At 43.7% G+C, this 21,628-nt stretch overlaps 1 protein-coding gene across 1 annotated transcript in view; it reads left to right on the top strand.

The window, feature by feature from the left end:
• The window catches only part of LOC144771880 (interleukin-1 receptor-like 1), a 417,138-nt gene that overhangs the window by 216,524 nt on the left and 178,986 nt on the right, over positions 1-21,628 (top strand). Inside the window, exons 6-8 of the mRNA XM_078656126.1 lie at positions 2,831-2,896; positions 6,074-6,206; positions 6,297-6,433. Of these exons, the coding sequence (XP_078512252.1) occupies positions 2,831-2,896; positions 6,074-6,206; positions 6,297-6,433 (336 nt within the window). The remainder of the gene's footprint in view (positions 1-2,830; positions 2,897-6,073; positions 6,207-6,296; positions 6,434-21,628) is intronic.

A 21,628-nucleotide genomic window follows, 5' to 3' on the forward strand; every position in this document is an offset into this window, starting at 1 on the left:
AGGGCAAAGTCCCCCTCCTACTGGGCTGGTACCCAACTGGCTACCAAAGACCTAAAGAAAAAAGATGTTACCTTCCTCAAGTTTAATTACACTAAACTATGAATGGGCAGGTACTAGCCATATCCCTTTCAAATTATTGAAGTTCATGGAACCTCTTCAGTTTACAAGCTCCTCAGCTGCCCTTCCTGAGCTAATGTGCATTGCATTCCCCACACTCAGCCCATCCGGTCACCACTGTCCATGTCTTGGAAGCAGTTTTCACACCTTTTTAAGGTCAAGCACTGGCCGGGGCAGTTGCTGGCAGGCTAATGCAAAATATCGTTTTGGTGCTTCAGGCAAGGAAAGGTAACTTTCTAGAAGTTACTTTCCCTAAACATTTATTAAAAATCAAACTTCACCACAAAATTGAATTTCTTATAAATATTAAAATAGTGGTTGAACCATTTTCTTAGGTTGTCCCACACCCAAGACAGCAGAGTGAATATTTTAATCTGCACTCTAGTTTTCCTCATGGGACAAACAAGGCCTTTCACAGTAAAAAAAGCTTTGGTGGATTTCCACTGAAAGGACATGGCAACATTACATTTGTATATGTCCCATGTTTAAATACCATGAATACTACCTTGTGAGCTACAAAATCTGCATAGGGTGATTTATTAATATTTAAAAGTAAGGCTATTCACTGTCAAAAGGGTTATTTGACCAGCCCAGCCTGTAGGTTTAAACTGCAGCAGTTTGGCTGCAATGGGGTAAGCCTGAAGCTATGTTTTAGTTTATCACTTTACTGACTGGCACAATACGTACCTGTGGTCCACAGGTGACACTTAAGGTTCCATGTAATCGGTGTAGGTTCTACACCATATGCTATGGCCTTATTTAAATATGCCAATGAGTGACTTGTCAATTGTGACACGTTTTAGGGGTCAGAGCACATATACTGGTCACTGGACAACTATGCCACAGTCTAAAAACCAGCGATACAATTCTGCGAAAAAATTACGGAGGCCAGGCCAAAATGGGCATTTTGGCACACAAGGAGAAAGAGAGCCATCTTTTTCACCTTTTCGTCAAAAATGTGGGAAAAGTTCTCACAACTTGCATTGGGACTGTTAAAAATAATAATTGTAGATTAAACAACTGTTTCGCTGTTTTTAAGCAGCTTTTTCATTGATGTTTACAGTTGATCAATTTCAATTTTACATACTTATTTTGCCTCGATAATATGTTTCATTCTGTAGTAAGGGGGGAGGAGTGTTTTTGTCTATGAATCTGTGAAGTTTCAAAGCTTTTTTTGTTGCAAATTTCCCATAATTCACATGAAAACTATGATTACTACACAGTTCATGAGATATTCTGGCTATGGATTTCACAGTATATCCCAAACCTTTGCACTTCTTTTTAGATGCTTAAGAGAAAAATATTGCCAACATCAATCCAGGCATTGGAAGGAAATGGCTTTAGAGGTTACTAGCAAGGAAAGGTGGCATTCATTTTCAGCTCTTTCTTGCAAGCACGGGATAATATTAATTATGCAGATCATCGTGTCGGAAACTGGATCACCCGACAAGGATTTGGCAGTCCAGCTTCCCAAATTATGATGCAACTGCTTTCACGGCAGTCGGAAAGTGCATTTCTCCTGTATGGTGCCTGCCACACAATACACGGGTGTTTAGGGGGCACCCCAGGTGCCTCCCAGGGCCCTTGGCAGAGGGCCACGGTGGACAGGGGCCCTGTTAGGGGCCCCAAAAGACCCTTTAAAATAGCCTTTTCATGGTGGAAGAACCAACATGAAAAGGCTGTCAGAACGGTGTATCGTAATCCCCATGGCGGTGCAAAGCCTCCATTTTGGGGATGACGATCCACCCGCCTTCTCGACGGGCTCCTTGAGCCTGTCAGAGGCAGAGCGGATTCCCCCAACAGGCATCTTTCGGATCACCTGTATCATAATAAGGCGGTCGGATTGATGCTTCAGATGTCAGGCGGACCGTCACCAATGAGCTGCCGGATGGCCTTCTGCCTGATATCGTAATAAGGTTCTATGTGAGAACAAACGTGGGGAAAATAGCAAACTCTATTAACAAAGAGTATGCAAGTAAATGGGAGCTCTTTGAGATTTTACTTGCATAATAACAACGTTGCATGCCCGCCATTTTTACCATAAATGTGTTCCATTGTATTGAGGGCTTGCCTTTGTTCTTTAAATTCTATTGAATTACCTTGGGCCAATCTTTTAGGCAACACATCTTACCTTTTGGAAAAGTATTTTTCTAGCTATATACATGGCCACTTCCACCAACGTGTTCCGTTTGCACCTGCCATCATCCATTGACAATCCCACACTGTCGTTATTGATGTAGTATAAAAAAAAATTTCAAGTAGAAAAAAAAAATCCAACTAATAATTTCCATTCATATTTTAATTGTCCTTTGAGCGGTCTTTTTACTGTGTGCTTAAGACATTTCTTCTGTGCAGTATAGTTTTGGATCGGTCTTGAAAAGATGAACTTACTGAAGCATGAATTGCTGTACCGTTTATTTACAGTAATTTCTACGATTTTCTCGTTTTTATTAAAAGAAATCCAATTTGATTAAAATGTATTTGATGCATTTTATCTTCAGACTACATTTCCATTATTAATTGAGTGGGCGTATGTCATAAGTTCCTATGAGTCCCCGCATATTTTTCATCCATCAACATTATTTTAAAGGATCGTTTTTAATGTTAAAAAAAACACCTTCACACTTAAATTTACTTTTTAGCACTTCAGAGGTTAATCCACAACATTTACACGTTCTTGACATATTTCCTTTTTTCATTCTTTATTTCTCAGCACCTTCTGTAACAACATTTCCAGTCTTTGCAACCCCTAGAAATCGTACTATTGAAGTGGAGCTTGGTAAGTACATAAATTCATAGAATCATATCAAACATATTTGATTTTACACTATGCCTACAACAAAGCTTTGATTCCATAATGGGTAATCTTCTTTTGTATTGATATATTTTCATAGTTGAAATTAAAATATACTTAATTTGTTTTTTGTAGGCATTTAAGTGAACATTACGATGTATTGTAGATTTTAAACGCCTACATATTACAGTCATGCATTGGTAGGGGATGCTTGTGCCTAACATTGTTGGTTTCCTCGCTGGTGTCCTTTACATAATTCTCAATGGTCTAATTATCGATTCTCTGTTAAATACGATGTTAAGTTCCGTTCCTCCTGGACTTATTGATATCAGTTGCATCAGTAGCTTCTAAAGTTAACACAGGAGTACGAAGGGGACCCTTATGTTCCCCTAAAATATGAAAATTGTCCAGGGTAATTGGTAATTCCACATCTAATTCTCAGGGTAAATCATTTAAAAAAAATCTTTCTTTCAGTTGGGATGCCTGATTGAAACTGATGAATTCTACAGCAGAAAAACACAAGGGGTAGGATTCACAAAGGTAACGTAAACGTTTGTCTATGTTTACACTTGTGAATAGGTTTACTACTTTACAGTATTCATAAACTGCACTTTTGTAGTAACTTACACGTTTATACTAAATCAAAAATACATACTACTTATATAAGATATTTTGTTTAGCATTAATGTATATTTATATATATAGGTTTCACTATTTTAAGTAATTTGATTTAATTTTACAATATTTCCTTTGGGGTTTTATTTCAAGTGACTACTTTATTAATTTCTATGAGAGGGTGTTGCTGTACCAGTGGTTGGCCATGTGTAGTGTTGGGCTTACTACAAAAGTATAAGTTACTACAAAATTGCAGTTTGTGCTTACTGAAAAGTAGTGAAAGTGTAAACTTACTCAAAAGTATAGTGAATCAGGCCCAAGGTTTACATGAAATATTTGGACTGTGTAATTCCGGTGGGCTGGTAACAGGAGTTTCCAGCAGCTGCTGCAGGTAAGAGCGGTGGGGTCATGAGGGAAAATTAATAATTTGTTTAATTTTCCCTTGTGGTCGTCTCTCAAAATCCCCCCCCCCCCCCCCCCCCCCCCCCCCTGGCCCCACCGCTCTTTCCTGCAGCGGCTGCAGCTGGTTTCCAACCCCATTGGAATTAATGAAGCACACATAACGAGGCCCTATATTGTTCACAAATTTGCAACAGCTCATTTTCAATTTCTGTCTCCCACCCTCCTGTTTAAACTTTCACCTAATACTTTTTCAAAGTGGAAGGTAACTACTGCATGAAGAAGAACAGAGTCACAGCTGATATGAAAATCATATTTTATTACTCTAAAAGAAGGGCTTAGCCGCCTGCATCACATTAACTATTCTCTTTTTCTGAGAGGTATTTCCTGAAAATGATGTTAGCTCACCTGCTCCTTCTTCTCCTCCAACTATGGGATTTGCCTCATGGGCTTCCAGTAGAAGACAGAAATCAACACAATAAATAATAATGCTAAGTTATGGCAGTGTCAAAGGCTTCTGATCTATATATCTATATAGCAGGTGAGAACTTCCTATGTGAAGAACACTCTCATAATCTAGAAAGAATTTTGAAACCACCAAACGTGCTGCTAGCTGCTGAAACCTTGAAACCACCCAACCTCATCCTCTTCCTGTCTGGGCTTCCTGCTGCCACAAGATACAATCAAGCTCTTCTATTAGAGGCTGCTGATTAGGGCCACACAGCAGAGAGGAGCAGTAGGCAGCTCCATTAGAAAGGAGTTGTCATTGGTCAGCAGCGCTCTATAGCCCTGATCATCAGTGATGTGTGATGACAACGATACAAGAGCAATGTCTACGGCATGCACAATCTCTCTGGGAGGGGTCAACATCATGCCAAAACAATTAAGTGCTACCAGTATGTTTAAGTGTATTGTGTTGCTCTTGTTGTATTAAGACCCCGATTAAGGATTGCAGTGCAGCAAACTATGCTACAGCTGAAACAGCAAATTGCACATGAGCCTAGCCAATGAGTTAAAATCACAGATATTTTTTCATTTACCCATCTGCAACATAAGGGTACAGGTTTATGCCAATGGACAATTCTGCCAGTGAGATTCCTATTGATATAGAAAATAATGAGGCAACTTCTCTTTTGACACAAATAAGGGATAGGTGTGGTGCACGGTGTAAGGAGTTGCTGGGGCTGCGGAGACATTCTGTACCCATCCATTACGTGCCCTTGTAGCTCAGATGGGGGGTGTGGGGGAGGGCCAGAACCCCCCCCCAGCTGAAAAGAAAGGATATAAGTTCTCCTGATGCTCCCCACTCCCAGAACACCTGTGGGGGTACAACTTCACCTGAAAACGCTGACCACCACGAAAACTCCTGTTTCTGATTTGGCACCCTTTATTGCACCTTGTAAGTGACAAGTGAGTTGAACAGTGCACCCTGTTAAATTTTGGTTGGTAAATCCTGATGGAATGTTTCAGGAGAAAGTGTGGTAAGAACCAAAATCCACAAGGATTCTGCATTACTGGAGAACAACTTTTAAAAGGCCCTATTAGTTACACCTGATAAATTCTGACCCTAGGGTATCACGTTTTGCCACACACTGATTCAGGGTAATTAAAATCAGGCCATCCAAGTCCATTTTACTCTCTATCCAGCATCTGCCTTGATGATCAATTAGATTCACAGTTGCAGAGGCAGCTCCATAAGTATCAAAAGATAAGCCAGGAGTAGCACCTGCTGCCATACCTAATCATAACTGATGCACATGGTTGATAATCCTTAGTGTTGAGGCATCATATGGTAATAGTGCACAGCTAACCATGCTGGGGGCAGCCTCCCTCAGCCTCGTGGTAGACGGCACAGACTTCCTCTATACTCCTTCACTATACTGCATGTTATTGCATGAAAAATGTAACACAACTACTACATTGCAATTTAAGTACAGTATCAGTAGATGTGGAATTAACAATGGAGTAGTAGGTGATGTAGTAACTGTAATATTTTAGTTGTTCAATATAACCATCCCTGATATATTGTTATTTAGCCGCCACCCTCTCTTTAAGAAGCGGGGAGACAGTATCCAATTATTTACATCGTCCACTGGTTTCATTTAGTAATTGACATTATTTTAAACTTTAACTTCTATTCTCTTTTAGGTTCTTCTATAAATATCACATGTACAGCATTTCATGGGTATTTCAAGCAAATTGCAGACTTTGCCTGGTGGGAGGTGAATGGAACCACAGTGAAAAAGCTAAATTCATCACGATTTTCTGTCTACACTGAAAGGTACAGTTCACAACTGTGATTGCGTCTGTCATCATATAGCCCTTCCATTATTTCAAGAGCAGTTAACAGGACTACTTTATTTGTACACAGGTCTCGCAATGAGAGCTACACAACTGCGATTTTAACTATTAAGGAAATATGGAAAGAAGATTTCATTTCAAATTTTACATGCTCAGCAATGAACTCCAAAGGATGGACCGAATCTAGTGTTACTTTAAGTATAAAAGGTAAATATAGCTCCCACATTGTTTACTTTTCAGCATGTTGTTGTACCTCAAACTAGGATCCGATTCACAAGCTGCATTGGTAATGTAGTACTTCAATAGTACTAGTTATTTACTTCAAAATTCAATTCACTAGCCTAGATGTGGTGATCTCCATTTCTGACTCACCTCTCTTTTTTGTACAGACACCTCTCTTCATAGAGGCTGGGCTCTACACACATGTAGGTAATCCTTTTTTAGTGTATAATGAGGACCAGTGGAGAGGTGGGAAATGTTGAACAATTATTACGAAACAGGTTCGGTTAAAGGAAGAATAAGTAGGGGTTTAGGGAGGGACATGACGTTACAAAACACACCCATAAAAGAGCAAGATCACTGCAAATAAAAAAAGCACTTACAAATTTACTACGTCCCTAATACTGTCAAAACAGACTAAATGTACAACAGAGAAGCCTAGGAGTAAGTTAAGCACCACACATGTCAAACCACCACTGGTATCGCAAATCACTCCCATAGAAAACTATGGAGGCAGGGAATTAAACTAACACCTCATTGGAAATATTACTTAATCAATTCCATTAATGTACGTTAAAACATTATATAGTTATACCTTTTAGTGATAAAAAATACGTATAATGTTTTGAATTTAAAAGAATTAGTAACAAGAATAAATAACTCTTTCAAATATTTTTTGGGGCTATAACTTTGGTCCCGTTTTTTTTCTGCAAACTTTATTGGGTTTTCATAGTTCATTCAATACTTGATGATATCGCAGCAATGCACTTCAAATATGACCAATTATTTAACTGTTTACACATGTCTTGCATAATGTCAAGATGCAAGTCTATAACAGACTTGCATCTTGTCTATAACAGACTAAAACATTGTTTGAATATTTATGACCTTCTCACTGATTGCCAAACCGACCTGTTGTTTCTTACGGAAACCTGGCTTGATGAGACCTATGCCCCTGACATTCGGGAGGCCCTTCCACCTTCATATGGTCTTATCAGAATTGACAGAGGTATCCAAAAAGGGGGGGGGCATAGCGATTGTTCACAAAATCGATCTTGACTGCTCCTTAAAGCAAGTATCGATTAGCAACTGTGAGGCTGGCCTTTTCTCCATAAAGGTCTCCCCGGAGTGTACTATTATGGGCTACCTTATTTATCGCCCTCCTGGGGGGTCCTCGCAATTTGTGGACAGTCTCCTTGAAACGGTAACTCAGCCTGCCCTCAGGTATAATAGATTCCTCCTAGTAGGTGATCTCAACCTACATTTTGAGGATTCTGACTGTACGGAGGCACAATCTGTAATCACCTCTCTAAAAGCCCTGATGTTTAGGTTATCGGATGGAAGGCCAACCCATCAAGCAGGGCATCTTCTTGATCCCATCTTTGCGAACTGGGACGATATTAAAGTATCTCCCCCAGTTAGGATTTTATGGTCTGACCATTACCTCGTCCCGTTTAGTGTGCAGGGCTTGAGTAGAGCGGACAAACCTAAGCGTCTACCTTTTCCCACACGCAGGAACTGGAGGAAATTCAACCATGAAATATTTGATGCTGCCCTTAATGAGGAAATCCCTCCTTTGCATCAGACTCTCAGGGGAGCCTGGAAGGAGTTTGAGGATTGGATAGCTAAGTCCCTGGATAGGGTTGCCCCATGGACCCAAAAAGCCATTGTACGTGGATCTAGATCAGCCCCGTGGTATAATGAGGAGCTGTGCGCAGCTAAGGCGAAATGTAAGGTGCTTGAACGCCAATGGCGGAGAGATTAGGATATCACCCACAGCTTACAGGAATAGCCTTAGGGCGTACCATAACTTGATAAGAAAGGCGAAAAGGGACCGCATCAAAGAGAGGATTGCGAATTCGGACAACTCATCCAAAGAGCTCTTCCTAATATATAAGGAGTTAACGTCCCTCTCGGCGACTATGACCGAAGACGCCCCCTCTGAAGAGACATGCGAAAATATAGCGGATTACTTTGTGTGTGAAGTGGAGAAGATCTATGAATCTTTTCAGCAGAGTACAACAGCGGGCACCTCTGCTAAGGTCATTGATGATGGACCCAGGAAGAGCTGCACTCTAGAGGAATTTAGAGTTCCTCCGCGGGAGGAATTGATAAATACTATCTCGGATATCCAATCCGGATCCCCTATGGATGTCGCACCTGCCAAGATCCTCAGAAACCATCTACAGCTCCTGAGCGACCATATTGGCAATCTGGCCACATTGTCATTCCGAGAAAGTCTGGTGCCTGAGGAATGGAAGCTGGCCCAGGTCGTTCCTATCAAAAAGAAGGCCACTTTGAGTATGTCTCAGCTAGATAACCTCCGTCCCATATCCCTTCTGCCTTTTTGTGCGAAGGTAGTCGAGAAATTGGTGAACAACCAACTTGTGAGCTTTGTGGAGGACAATCTTCTTCTTCACTCCTCCCAATCGGGTTTTAGGGCAAAGTATTCTACTGAGACGGCCCTCCTCTTCTCCACCGAACTGCTCCGACGCAAAGTGGACGACTGATACTATTGGACATGAGTGCGGCTTTTAACACCGTGTCGCACTCGGGTCTTCTTGTACGCCTGAGTGAGATAGGAATAGCGGGCCAAGCCTATGATTGGTTTAGCTCCTTTCTGGCGGACAGGAAATTTCAAATTCATTGCCCCCCCACACAAATCCAGTCGGAGATCTCTTAGACAAGGGGTTCCGCAGGGCTCTATATTGAGCCCCACGCTGTTCAATCTATATATGGAACCCCTTGCAAGACTGGTGGAGTCTTATGGGGTGGATATTGTCTCGTATGCAGATGATACCCAACTGGTGATAACGTTATCTCATAACCCAGTTGGGACTGCAGAGAACTTTTCCTCCTGTCTCGTGGCTCTGGCTGGCTGGATGAAGGGTCATTGTCTGCGCCTTAACGGCAATAAGACGGAACTTCTGATTATCGGTCCGTCTCCCTCCGTCTGGACCTCAGTCTGGTGGCCAGCTGACTTGGGTACTATGCCCACCCCATCCGCCTCGGTGAAAAATCTGGGTGTTATCTTAGATTCAATCCTATCTTACTCCCAACATGTGAGGATTGTAGCCGGGAAATGTTACGGTACACTCAAGGTCCTCCGTAGATCTTAGATCTTCTTCCTTTTAAAGCTAGGAAAACCCTGGTGCACGCCCTAGTCACCCCACACCCCAATTATGGGAACTCACTGCTCTGTGGGCTTAGTAGAAAGGGCCTGAGCCAACTCCAATGTGTCCAGAATGCGGCGGCTAGGCTAGTTTTAAAACTGCCTCGGAAGTCATCTGGTAAGCGGGCACTTCATATATTGCACTGGCTTCCCATGCAGGAACGCATTCGGTTTAAAACCCTATGCATTACCCACCACATCGCTCATGGCCGTGGCCCCACATTCCTCCAGAAGATGATGACCATATATCGCCCCAGACAGTCGCTGAGATCTATGGGGAGCATGCAGATGACGGTCCCGCGCATCCGCCGTGCTCGGATGGGAGGGAGATCCTTCAGGTTCCTTGCCAGCAAATACTGGAACGAGCTCCCACTCGAGCTCCGGTTGGAGCCTTCGGAAGCACGCTTCAGGTTGAAACTGAAACCGTACTTGTTCCCCACGGTCTAGTCGTTCTGCCGCTTTTTGCTCTTCTCCCCCCCGGGTGTCTGAGCTTTCGTTCAGAGTTCTGTCGGTATGCACCCACAGCGCGGGGACGCACTGTCTTCCTGTGTAACCAGGCGCTTAATAAATGGTTTTATTATTATTATTATTATTGTCAATACAGAGTTCTGTATTAATGCCTTGCAGTGAATTGGATACGTTACATTTCTAGCTGTAAACATTGTAAACTTCTAACTCCCTACCACCTCCCCCCTACTGGCGGCTACCAGCATTCGGTGTTAGGGCTCGAGTGGTATTTGCTGTATTGTCAGTACCTTCTCAATCGAGTTAAAAATAGGCCTTGATATTAACACAGTATGGTATGTGAAACTATCCAGGGCATATATTACATTCATTTCCTATTTCTGGGTGTTAGGTCATCAGACAGTACCCCACAGATTTTTGCACAATTCTAACTGGCATGGGGTCATTGTATGCAGCGCTCAGGTACACAGTATGTCTAGGGTTTTAAAAGATTCCAGCAAGGTACCTCATTCCATGGCTATTTTTTTTCCGTAAACCCCTGTATTCCTCCCTGCAGGAAGCGCCACTTTCCGCCATCCCCCATTGCTTCCCTCCAAGTTAATATGCCAGGAGGGGATGCCCACTTCCAACTTTTAGTTATCAGACACTTCGACAGGAGAAGTGCCAGGTCTGCGAATTTCCCCTGTACCCTATAGTTTTCTGGGTGGGAGAATAGCCCTATCAAACAACTTTTAGCTGTGCACCAATGAATCCCTCTCATTATCCCCTCTAATGTTGTAATGATTTGTGCCCAATAGGATGATAGAGTAGGATAGGCCCATAACATGTGTAATAAGTTTGCATCTTGATCCTGGCATCTGGGGCATGCCACAGAGATTCTTGGAAAAATGTCATGCCGTCTGTGGGGTGTGAGGTAGGCCCTGTGCAGCACCATATATTGTATGAATTTGAACCTGGAGTTTTGTAAGAATTTCTTAGGGAATTCAGGAATTCAAGAAGAGTATTTATTTCCCTGTCCTGCAATCCCCTGCCCAAATCGAGCCCCCAATTTTCCGCTGTGCCAAAGTTACTGCTAAATGTGTTTGTAGGCCTTAATATAGCCACCATATAAAATATCTGCCATTACCCAAATAATATAAGTAGTGTAAAAATTTGTGGGTGGTGGCTTTAGTGCCATCCGAATCCCAGTGTAGCTTGATGTACCGTGTGATATTTGTATGTGTAAGGAACAGCAAATCCAATAGATACTGTTCATATACGAATTCTGCGTGGTTCGTGCCATCTCCAAACAGCGCCCCTACCATTGACACTCCTGCCCGCTCCCATGAGTGCAGTCGTCAGTGTGTCAGTGTGCCCGGTGGGGTAGGGAGCCGCAACAGTGGTTTGTTGAGGATGTAAGTAACAGTCTGTGCAGTATATTTAAGGGCCAGTTTCCAGTAAGTAATGGTGAATTTCAGATGCAATTGAGCTGTAATGTGGTTCCGTTACCGGGGACATTGCAGTTTATGTAGTGTGCCCTGGGCGAGCATGCAAGGTGTGTAGGCTATCTCATGCAGGTCATGGCCAGTTAACCAGTATGAGAGCCATTTTAATTGACCTCCCAGGCAGTATGACTTGAAGTCTGGTGCTCCCATACCACTACTATCAGATGGCAAATGTAGTTCTGCTTATCTCACATGCTTCTGGCTGCTTCCCCAAATCAAGTCCAACTTAAAAAAGTCTCATTCACCCACAACTCATTCATGGAAAGTTTCTGGGTGAACCATCAAATATAGCCGAGAAAAAGGGAGGGTTTCGCCATTCATTCTATAGGAAAATTTAACAAAAATGGCTGAACAGAATTACACCAAATCTAGCAGAAAGCTAGATCTTGGTCCAGAAAGTATGCATTTTGAAATTTGGCCTAAATCTGTTGAGTAGTTTTGTAGAAATTAAGGCTAAAATAGTGTGCATTTTTCCCACAGAGGATCCGCAGGACTGGCAGATCTCAATATCATATCTGATTGGCTACCACCACATGTCTACTCCCACATCAACAAAGATGTGGCAGCTGCTGTCTGAGGGATCAGGGACTGAGTCTCCACCCCTGAAAATATTATCAAAAAAGATATAAGGGGCAGGGTAGGTATACCCTGCTTTCCTAGGCCTGATAGAGGGATCCCACAGAAATACTCCCTGGGGCCAAAACATTTTTTTTAAATGTTACTGCTTAATCACTGTGGATCTGCAAATCTGCTGTAAAAAAAGTTTACAATTGGGCTATCACATGTTTAAAAAACAACACTTCCCAAGGTGGTCCAGGGTTTGAGGAGGCGGCAAACTACATTCTTAGGGAAACAGGGCATGCACCCTCCTTCTCCGAGCCTCCCTGAGGCCTCTGTGACATCGTCCCTTGGGCCAACGATTGATTAAAGGGCATGGAAGGGTGCAATCCCCTCTCCGAGCCTCCCTCAGCCCTGGAGACCGCATCCCCTGGTGCAGATTTTAAATGAAAGAGGGGGGTTTGCAGCTCCACCTTCCCGAGCCTCCAAAGGGCCTGGAGACCTCATCCCCCAGGGAAAAACCTACTTAAGAGTAGATTACTTAAGGGCCCCCAACTTCCCCAGCCTCTAAAGGTGCCATGGACCCATCCCACAGGGCCACTAGCTTAAAAGGAGAGGAGGCATGCGGCTCCCCTCCCGAGCCTCAAAAGATCCCTGGTGAGCCCACCGGCCAAGGCTGGCTCAGTTGTTGTGTCCCATGGAGCCCATCCCCCACACAGTTTCTCTGCCTGCAAGAGCACAGTCAGGGAAGTCTAGTATGCCCTCACCTAGTGGGAGCTGCGGAAATGCTCTCAGCTGGTGGGACCACACATTTCTTCCCTGGGTGCACTCTTGAAGGGTTTGCTTCTAGCAGACAGAAGCAGAGAAAAAAGCTCCTCCTGCCGGGCAAGAGCAAAGCCGGCTTCCCCTCCACCTATAAAGCACTGCCGGAGCTGTGTGCCTCCCCAACTAGTCCCCAATGTAATATTTTATTTTTGTGAGTGCCCCAGGTGGTAACGGCCCATCTTAGGCCATGGTGGATGGGATCCTGGGGCAGTATTGGCCCGGGGAGGGGGGCCACCCACCCCATTCCCATTTAAATGAATTTCAGTGCTGGGGAATGGGTGGTCCCTGCAGCCAGTATTGGCTGGAGGAGGGGCATCGCACACATCTTCCCTTGAAATACATTTCAGACCTGGGCATAGGTTCCTAGATCAGTACTGCCTTGGGGAGGGGGGCGCACTCCTCTACTTTGCAATGTAACAAATTTAAAAGGCAAATAATTGCTGCCACTTGCTGACACCCATAATTGGTGCTGGCAAGGGAGTGTGCTGAGCAGCTGGGGCTATGAGTCTCCCCCTTGGGCCTCAAATGTTTGCTACAGTTCTTTGGCACCCCTGATGGGAGCAGGACACTACAAAACATACATTGTAAAAACCTGATATGGATATGAAATGAGAGGAATAGCTTCTCATTTCACATTTACTGCTCCTGCCGGAGAGAGCCACATAATGCCCTGAGACAAATGGATGGATATATATTGATGCATCCTTGTGGTGCCCCTAAAAGGGGCAAGGGTACTAAGCAGCCCCCTGGAAACATTTAAAAGAAGTTGCAGTTAGTCTCTTGGGTCATTGTACACATGACCCCAGAACAGCTTACCATATTTTTAATTGTGAGCTGGCGCCACTTGTCCTTGGTTCTATGGCTGCATTTTGTGGCCTGAAGAGTGTTAAAAAGACTCGATCTAAGTTTATAGTTGTTTTAAATAAACATATTTAATGTAAAATATTTTTGGGACAGTAATTATTATTATCCGTTGCCAGGTACATGGGAATACATTGGATTATAGTTATTGATAATTTATTGTGGCGCTCTACGCAGGAATCCCAGCCAAACACCTACGACGACTACAACGCATCCAAAACGCCTCCGCCCGACTGATCGTAAATGTCCCCCACCGCATCCACATCACCCCCCACCTGAGAGACCTACACTGACTCCCTGTCAACAAGAGGATCACCTTCACGCTCCTCACCCACGCACACAAAGCACTCCACAACGCCGGACCAGCCTACCTGAACAGCAGACTCAGCTTCTACACCCCCACCCGCCAGCTCCGCTCCGGCAGCCTCACACTCGCCGCTGTCCCCCGCATCCAACGAACGATCTCCGGCGGCAGATCTTTCTCCTACCTCGCCGCCAAGACCTGGAACATCCTCCGTACCCAAATACAACAGACCCAAGACCTACTCGCCTTCAGAAGACTCCTCAAGACCTGGCTCTTCGAGCAATAGCAGCACCCCCTCCCCTCAGCGCCTTGGGACTCTCACGGGTAAGTAGCGCCCTCTACAAGTACTCTGATTGATTGATTGATTGATTGGTGATTAATTGACAAATTTAACTCTGAAAACAGAGTATGGGGGCACTGGGAGCTAAAAAAGGATCAGTGCCCATGCTCCAACACAAAGTTTTCTCCAAAAAAGTGGGGTCACTGCTCCTAAAGAAGAGAAGGGGAATATGGTCTACAGGTAGATAGGTGAGTCAGTGAGACTCTTACTTGTTGCCCTCACACATCCAGAGGTATATCATACTTCATCATAGGGTGGCTGCTCCTCATCGGACCGGTGCTGCAATGCCCTACGGGTCCCCCGAAGGGTCACTTTAGCGGAGCTCTTTTAAAAGGTCTAGCCGTATGATGCGTATGAGGAAGTGGTCATATGGAAGTGAGTAAATATAAAATTGACTAGAGGATCTCCATGATATGTCAATTTATTGGGTGGATTTCTCTTTAAAAAACCAGATGGCTGGTGCTACTAGTGGGTTATAATGGCCCTAGGTAGTCAGGTGTGGATATAAGTGGAAACAGTTTTATATTTATTGGTTCAACATGTTTCCCCCCCCCTGTTGGGCTCGGACAGAGATCCTTGGCACTTCTTCAGGTCCAGAAAGAAGAGTAATATGAGAGTGGAAGTGTGCAGGGGACCTCCCTATAGTAGGGTGGTGCTACCTATTGGATTGTATCTTGAGTAATCCAACGTGGAACAAAAAAGTTAAATATAAAAAAAGGGGGGAGAGAAAAAGGTACAATATTGTTATAATGTTTCTTGCGTAAAACCTCCTTAACACTAAGGATGTCCCAAAAAGTGTACCAATGTGTCCATCTGGCGCTGAACTGGCCACCAGACATTGCAGTTAAGAATGTCGAGTAATGCATCAATTTCACCCATTATTGTGATGCAACATGCTAAAATTCTTATTACAATTCTGCACTATAATTATTAATATGAAAATGTCACAGCACATCAAATTGACACATTTCAGGTAAAAATATCAAGACATCCTTGTGAACAACATGATTATATCAGAACAAAACGCAAGGTACAATTAAAATGATCATGTGCTGTGCAAAAACAGAAGACAGGAAAGAAGTAAGTGGATAGAGTGCCACCATCTACACATGCCCAGTAAATTATGACAAACCAGGGTGTTCATGATCTGGCTAGCCAGGTGTTCATCTGATGAAGTGTAGATGTATCCTCTTACCTCTTCCGTATAGGGTAAGTTTCCCCTGGGTCATGGAAAAAGTGTGCAGTACCGTCACAGACTGGGACAGGAAACAGATAGAAGATTAAAATCATGTCATTTCCAAGCGTGTACGGGTTCAACTGTAGCGTGTTTTTGCTCAATGAAGTTACTCACAGTTCAGGTGGTTACATCACTCGGTGGCACCTACCTGTCCTTTTGTCTGCCTGAATGTGAAGGGGCTCGAGAAACTTTGTAGATATATTGGTGGTGTAATGGCAGGCTTCACTGCTTCCGGATCTTGACTGGAAGTGTGCTCACTAGTCCTTGTGGCCGCCATCTTGGAGTGTTAAACATACTGCATACAAAGTCCATGGCTTGGAAAGTGTATATCTAAGGACATATCCAACCGAAAAGGCTATTTGTTAATGAGGGTGTGTGGGTTAAAGAGAACTCTAATGTGGATGCATTCTAGTGTCAAAAAAGGTACCCTCTATAAAATGTGTTGTACCATGGTACGGTGCCTTATATATACAGCCGCTATCTTGGAACGGCACAGATGTTCTAAGAGGGTTCATTGCTCCATGGCACATTTAGGATGGCATATCTAACAGAAGTGGATGTCAGTTGTCAAAGGTGTATAAGTTAAAGAAATCTCATGTGAATGGTTTCTTATTATGGTTTGAGGTGTTACTCTGAAAATGAAGTGGTCCTACTACGCAAGAGCTTGTATAGATTGCCGCCATATGGAGATGCAAGGGTGTCCTAAGAGGGTTTGTTACTCAATGAAGTCAATCTACAGCATACACAAGTATTATATCTGTTAGTCAGATGTTTACAATCTATCCCAGATGACATCCAACAATATCAAAGTATAAGGAGAGAAGGATGGGGTACCATGTTGATAATCCCTGTACTAAATAAAAGTATTCCAATAAAGAGTGTGGTACCTGACTGTTAGACCTGGCTTTTTCAGCAGGTTTATCCCCTGACGTTTTGCTTTTTGGCCTCCTGTTTCTGGCCTGGTTTTGTTGGTTTTATGACTCTGGGCACTTTACCAATGTTGATCAGCGCTAAAGTGCATATGCTCTCCCTATAAATTGTGTTTATGGATTGGTGTTTCCATGATTGGCTGATTTTATTTACTGAAGTATCTAGTACTGTTCAGTGTGTGTGCCCGGGGCCTGTAAATCAAGTGCTGCTAGTGGGCCTGCAGCACTGACTGTGCCAGCAGCCTTTTAAAGGGTTCTCAGACCTGCCACTGAAGTGTCTGCACACAATTTTTACTGCCATGTCGACCTGGCGAGTACACCCACTTGCCAGAACCTAACCTTCCCTTTTCTTACATGTGAGTCACCCCTAAGGTAGGCTCAAGGTACCCCCATGGGAAGGGTGCAGTGTATGTGAAAGGTAGGACATGTACTGGTGTGTGTGACATGTCCTGATAGACGTGTGTTTCGTTTTTCACTATGTTTCGCTATCTGTCGCATAGTATAGAATGGTAAATACTTTGTTACATCTTACAAGTATAACTTCCCATGGGGAAATGATACAATGATGGAGTTTAGTATGAACACAGAATATACAACTGCATCTTTTAGTAAAGGTGATTTTTATATTGTGTGTTTGAAAATATCACTTTTAGAAAGTGGCTATTTTCTTGCTTAGCCATCCTATGTGCCTTTGCTTGATGGTGGAGTGACTGTCTGGCTTTGGAGTGACAGGGACTGGAGATGTGCATTCTCTTCAGACAGCCACTGGGGGGTTTGAGGTGTATTATGCCTTTCCTGGGTGAGTCAGGGCTGGGCAGAATAGATCTGGGCTGCATTTAGAGTAGTGGGGGTGGGGGGGAATTTCCTTGCACCTGAGTAGTCCTGGTCTACCTTGGATAATGCTGTATCTGCCTCCTGCTGGGAAACTGGGCCAGAGAGGACAGAGCTGGCTTGGACTGAGCACAGTCACTCTCTGCCACAAGAGAACAAAAGGAAATGTGGTATAAACATTGGGGCCCAGACCCCAGGACTTTAGAACTCACTTGAATCAAACTACCTGCCAAGAAAATGAGCTGGGGAAGCTATGAGGAGAGACTACCACTTTGCAGTGTGCTCTGCTGTGTTGGCCCGTAGTAGCTTCTTCTGTCTTGGGCAGAGAAAGTACTGGGCTGAACTTTCTGCAACTTCTGTGTTTGAGTTTCTTCAAGGGCTTGAAGTAGAGCTTGCCCTCTGTTCAAGAAGTATCCGGAACAGCAAAGACTTCACCTTCATCTGGCTACCCCCTCTGGGACTGTGTGTCTCAGTTGCCACAGAGGGAAGCTGCAACCAGCCACCACCACCAAGGCCGCTGGTGGTTCCGTGACCTAAAGGCACTGCGGAAGGCACCACCGCACTTCTCACAGCAAACCTGGTCTCAGCGTTTACAATGACCACTGCTGCCACCAAGCTGCTGCTTGCACTGCGTCCTGTGGGTAGCGCACTCCTCACCGCGTTGCTTCACTCTGCTGCCCTGGTCTCACTGCTGATGCAGTTGCCAGCTGACATTGCCATCATGGTCTGCACCGCAGTCAGGGGGCACAGCGCATAAGCTACACAAAGCACCGCTGTGCCCTAAACTGCAGCCGTGGACCACCAACACCAGTTCCCATTGACCGGCTGCGCTGCCTGCAGCTTGACCTGCCGGTACCACAACGAACAAAGCTCCACTGCACACCACCGCCCTGGTCTTTCCGACGCCACTGGTCGCCCTCACCAGGCCGCTGCCTGCACCATGACCTGAGGGCACCGCACGCCGCACCACTCCAGTGCACACCACAATTGCAACAGTTACCACAACTGGCCCTCACCAATATGGTTGGCCAGAACCAAAGGTACTCTTTACAAGGCTTCTGACACCGATGCCAGTCCACACCGACTTGGTCAACTGAAACTGTTGGATTTGGTTGTTTTCAGCAGCGCGGCAGCACTGGACAGAGGAGCTGTATTTTTAAGGTTATTCTTGCAAAGTTCATATTTTAATTATTGTATGTTGGATTGTTTTCATTTTGGTCTTGTTTGATTTAGATAAAGATTATGTATTTTTGGAAACGGGTGTGGAGTCCATTTGTAGTGTTGTAACTGTTACTGTATGTGTGCACAAATGCTTTACACACTGCCTCTGAGATAAGCCTGCCTGCTCGTGCCAATCCGCCAAGGGAGTGACCAGGGGTTGTCTAAGGGCGTAACTCCCTTACCCTGACTAGAAGCAAGGGTCCCTACCTTGACAAAGTTGCAAGCAATTGCCAACTAGAGACCACAATTTCAAACATTGACCTTTTGTGTAGGTATTAGTTCCGAGATGACAAACGTTACGGTAAAAGAACGGTATCATCAACAAGGTGTGAAAGGTATGGAGTAGACTTCAATCACCACTGACTTAGAGGTGAATCATATAGAAAGAAAGAGCGTTTCTGCAAGCAGTCGGCCAGATATCTAATGTGTCCTAGGTGTACTTGGGAGTGGATGTCAGTGCAATTCTACTTATGAAATAACATCATTCAATCCATGGACATCTGTACAGAGGTGGAAAACCCATTGGTGTGCTCTTCTAAATAATGTGTGTGTTTCACAAAGGGTTTGCTTTCAGGACAGTCCAGGTTATGTCATCTGCTGAGTGCTGAAATTCAATGAAATGATTGCACATCTTAATGGCACTACGTCCGCAGCGTATGGTGCAACTAATCCTGACCTTGATAGGTCTAGTGGTCATGCCTACATAGTGTAGGTTGCATGGACACATGATAGGATATGTGCAATTCCTTGTGTTGCAATTGGTATGTCTTTTTTGAGTCCATTTGAAGTTGCCTATATCCAGGGTTTTCATATTCCGGATTCGAGGCACATGTGTTGCACGCGCTACACAGGTAGTGTCCTCTCACCGCGGGCAGGTTCCATAATGTAGCTTGTTGGGTTATTGTACATGGTTGTGGTCCAGTGTGAACCACGAGATCTCAGATATTTTGTGTCCTTTTAAATGCAAAAAGTGGGCGCTTAAGGTCCAGGTTACCTGCATTGATGATTTTCCAATGTTTCAAGACAATGTTCTTGATTTTATTGGAGTGGGTAGTAAAGGTCGTCACACACGTCATCATGTCCTCTTCTGGTTTAGGGATGGTATCTAGAAGAGCTGCACGATGATTATTACATGCTCTTTTGTTAGCTTGTTTGATCACCGTGTTCGGATGTTTCCTTTCTGTCAAACTTCTACAATGAAAAAAAAAAGTTATGGTTAAGACCACAATTCATAATTCACACAATGGCAATGCAAACCATCATTTGAACACCACATACAATATTTAATACCTCACAATATTTATGCCATTAAATAACAGTACCTAAACGCACAATAAAATTAATTAACAACACTCAGACCAATAAATAATATTGCATTTGTAGTTATCTCTCTCTTTTATAGTGTTACAGGTAGTTTGTTATGTAACATTGTCTAAGAAACATTTGTTATAGTATCTGTCATATCAAGAGTGAGGTTATGAACACCTGTGGGACTTCTGATGGTCACTGAAAAAAGCACATGCGTAGGTAGGCTCAAGATGTAAGAGATTTACAAGAGATTCAAGTGTGATGCTGCTTGGAGGAAAGTGGGGGGAGCGTAAAGTGTTACTGGGTTCAATTAGCATAACCAGTGTGCATGGTTCTAAATCGGCTCCTAAATCTGATAGAAAATCCAAAGTGCTGTGTGTGAACATACTCTGTATTTCTTATGTTATGGGGTGGCCCCTTTAATATGTTCGTTCTGTCTGATTGCTTTCACTTATACCTACAACATAAGATGAAATGAAAAAAGAGACAAGGTGGAGATATTATGCAAAGGATGTCGCAATTACACCACCCTTACCTAGCTTTACTCCACACTCTACTAGTGAATCTGTGTCTGATTACAGTTTAAATCTATTCTAGGATACAATCAGGAATATGGGTTACGTCGAAATTGGGAAGGACTGAGGGAGTCGAATTTTTGGCTGTTATTGCCTCATCTAGGACACACACGGATTTAACCTGTATGAACTCCTCACCCTCTTTACACACTCATCCAGAATATAAAGTGCTACATACAAGATTTACTCTGCTGTAGTTTTATGGCCTACATATGTAACCTCGGTAATCGTTTAAAAATAAATGTCAAAAAATCACCTCAGAGGGACAAACCAAAATACATATAAAACATATTTGGGACAAATAGTTGCCATCGCCTTTTGTGGCTGGTATGTTCTGTCTTACCCAAAAGGTTCCACTAACTAACAATGTTCCTAATAGAAGTAGGACGGTTTCGTTTTTTAACATAGCATTGAGCTGACCCTTAAAAACTAACCCCTAATAAAAGTACTAAGGAAGGTACAGCAGTGACAATAACTAACTGGAGCTCTATTTTTTAAAAAAAGGCGTCTAAAAAATCGTATGCAGTGAAACACAGAGGAGCAAGCTCACAAAGACCTTAAAATATACAACCTTAATAATATTCCTATGAACAGTACGGGCCTCATTTATGAGGCCCCTTGCGCCATCGGAACGTCACTTTTTGTGACGTTCCGTGGCGCAGAAGCCTGCGTGATATTTATCAGGCAGCACTAAGCCACTTTTTTGGCTAAATTCTGCCTGATAAATATCAGTCCCTTTAACGCAGTGTTGCATTAAAGGGGCATGCAATGGGTGTTGCTGGGGGCATTCCCAGCAACATCCATGGCCTTTTGACACTGCCCCAAATTTACGAGAAATCGTAAATCTGAGGCAGTGCCAAAAGCTTGAGGGGCAACGGGGAGAAATATCTTTATTTCTCCTCGTTTTTCCTTTTTCTATGCATGCTGCATTCTGCAACAGACGTAGAAAGAGGAAAAGCCCCTTGTGATTATTTTTGTACAGGAAGGTTTCCCTTCCTGTACAAAAATAGTCATCCCCGCAATGTAGGCACCCTTGCACCATTGTGCAAAGGTGCCTGCGCTGGCGCACGCAG

Source organism: Lissotriton helveticus, chromosome 8, assembly GCF_964261635.1.
Source record: "Lissotriton helveticus chromosome 8, aLisHel1.1, whole genome shotgun sequence".
In the NCBI taxonomy this organism is placed as follows: Eukaryota; Metazoa; Chordata; class Amphibia; order Caudata; family Salamandridae; genus Lissotriton; species Lissotriton helveticus.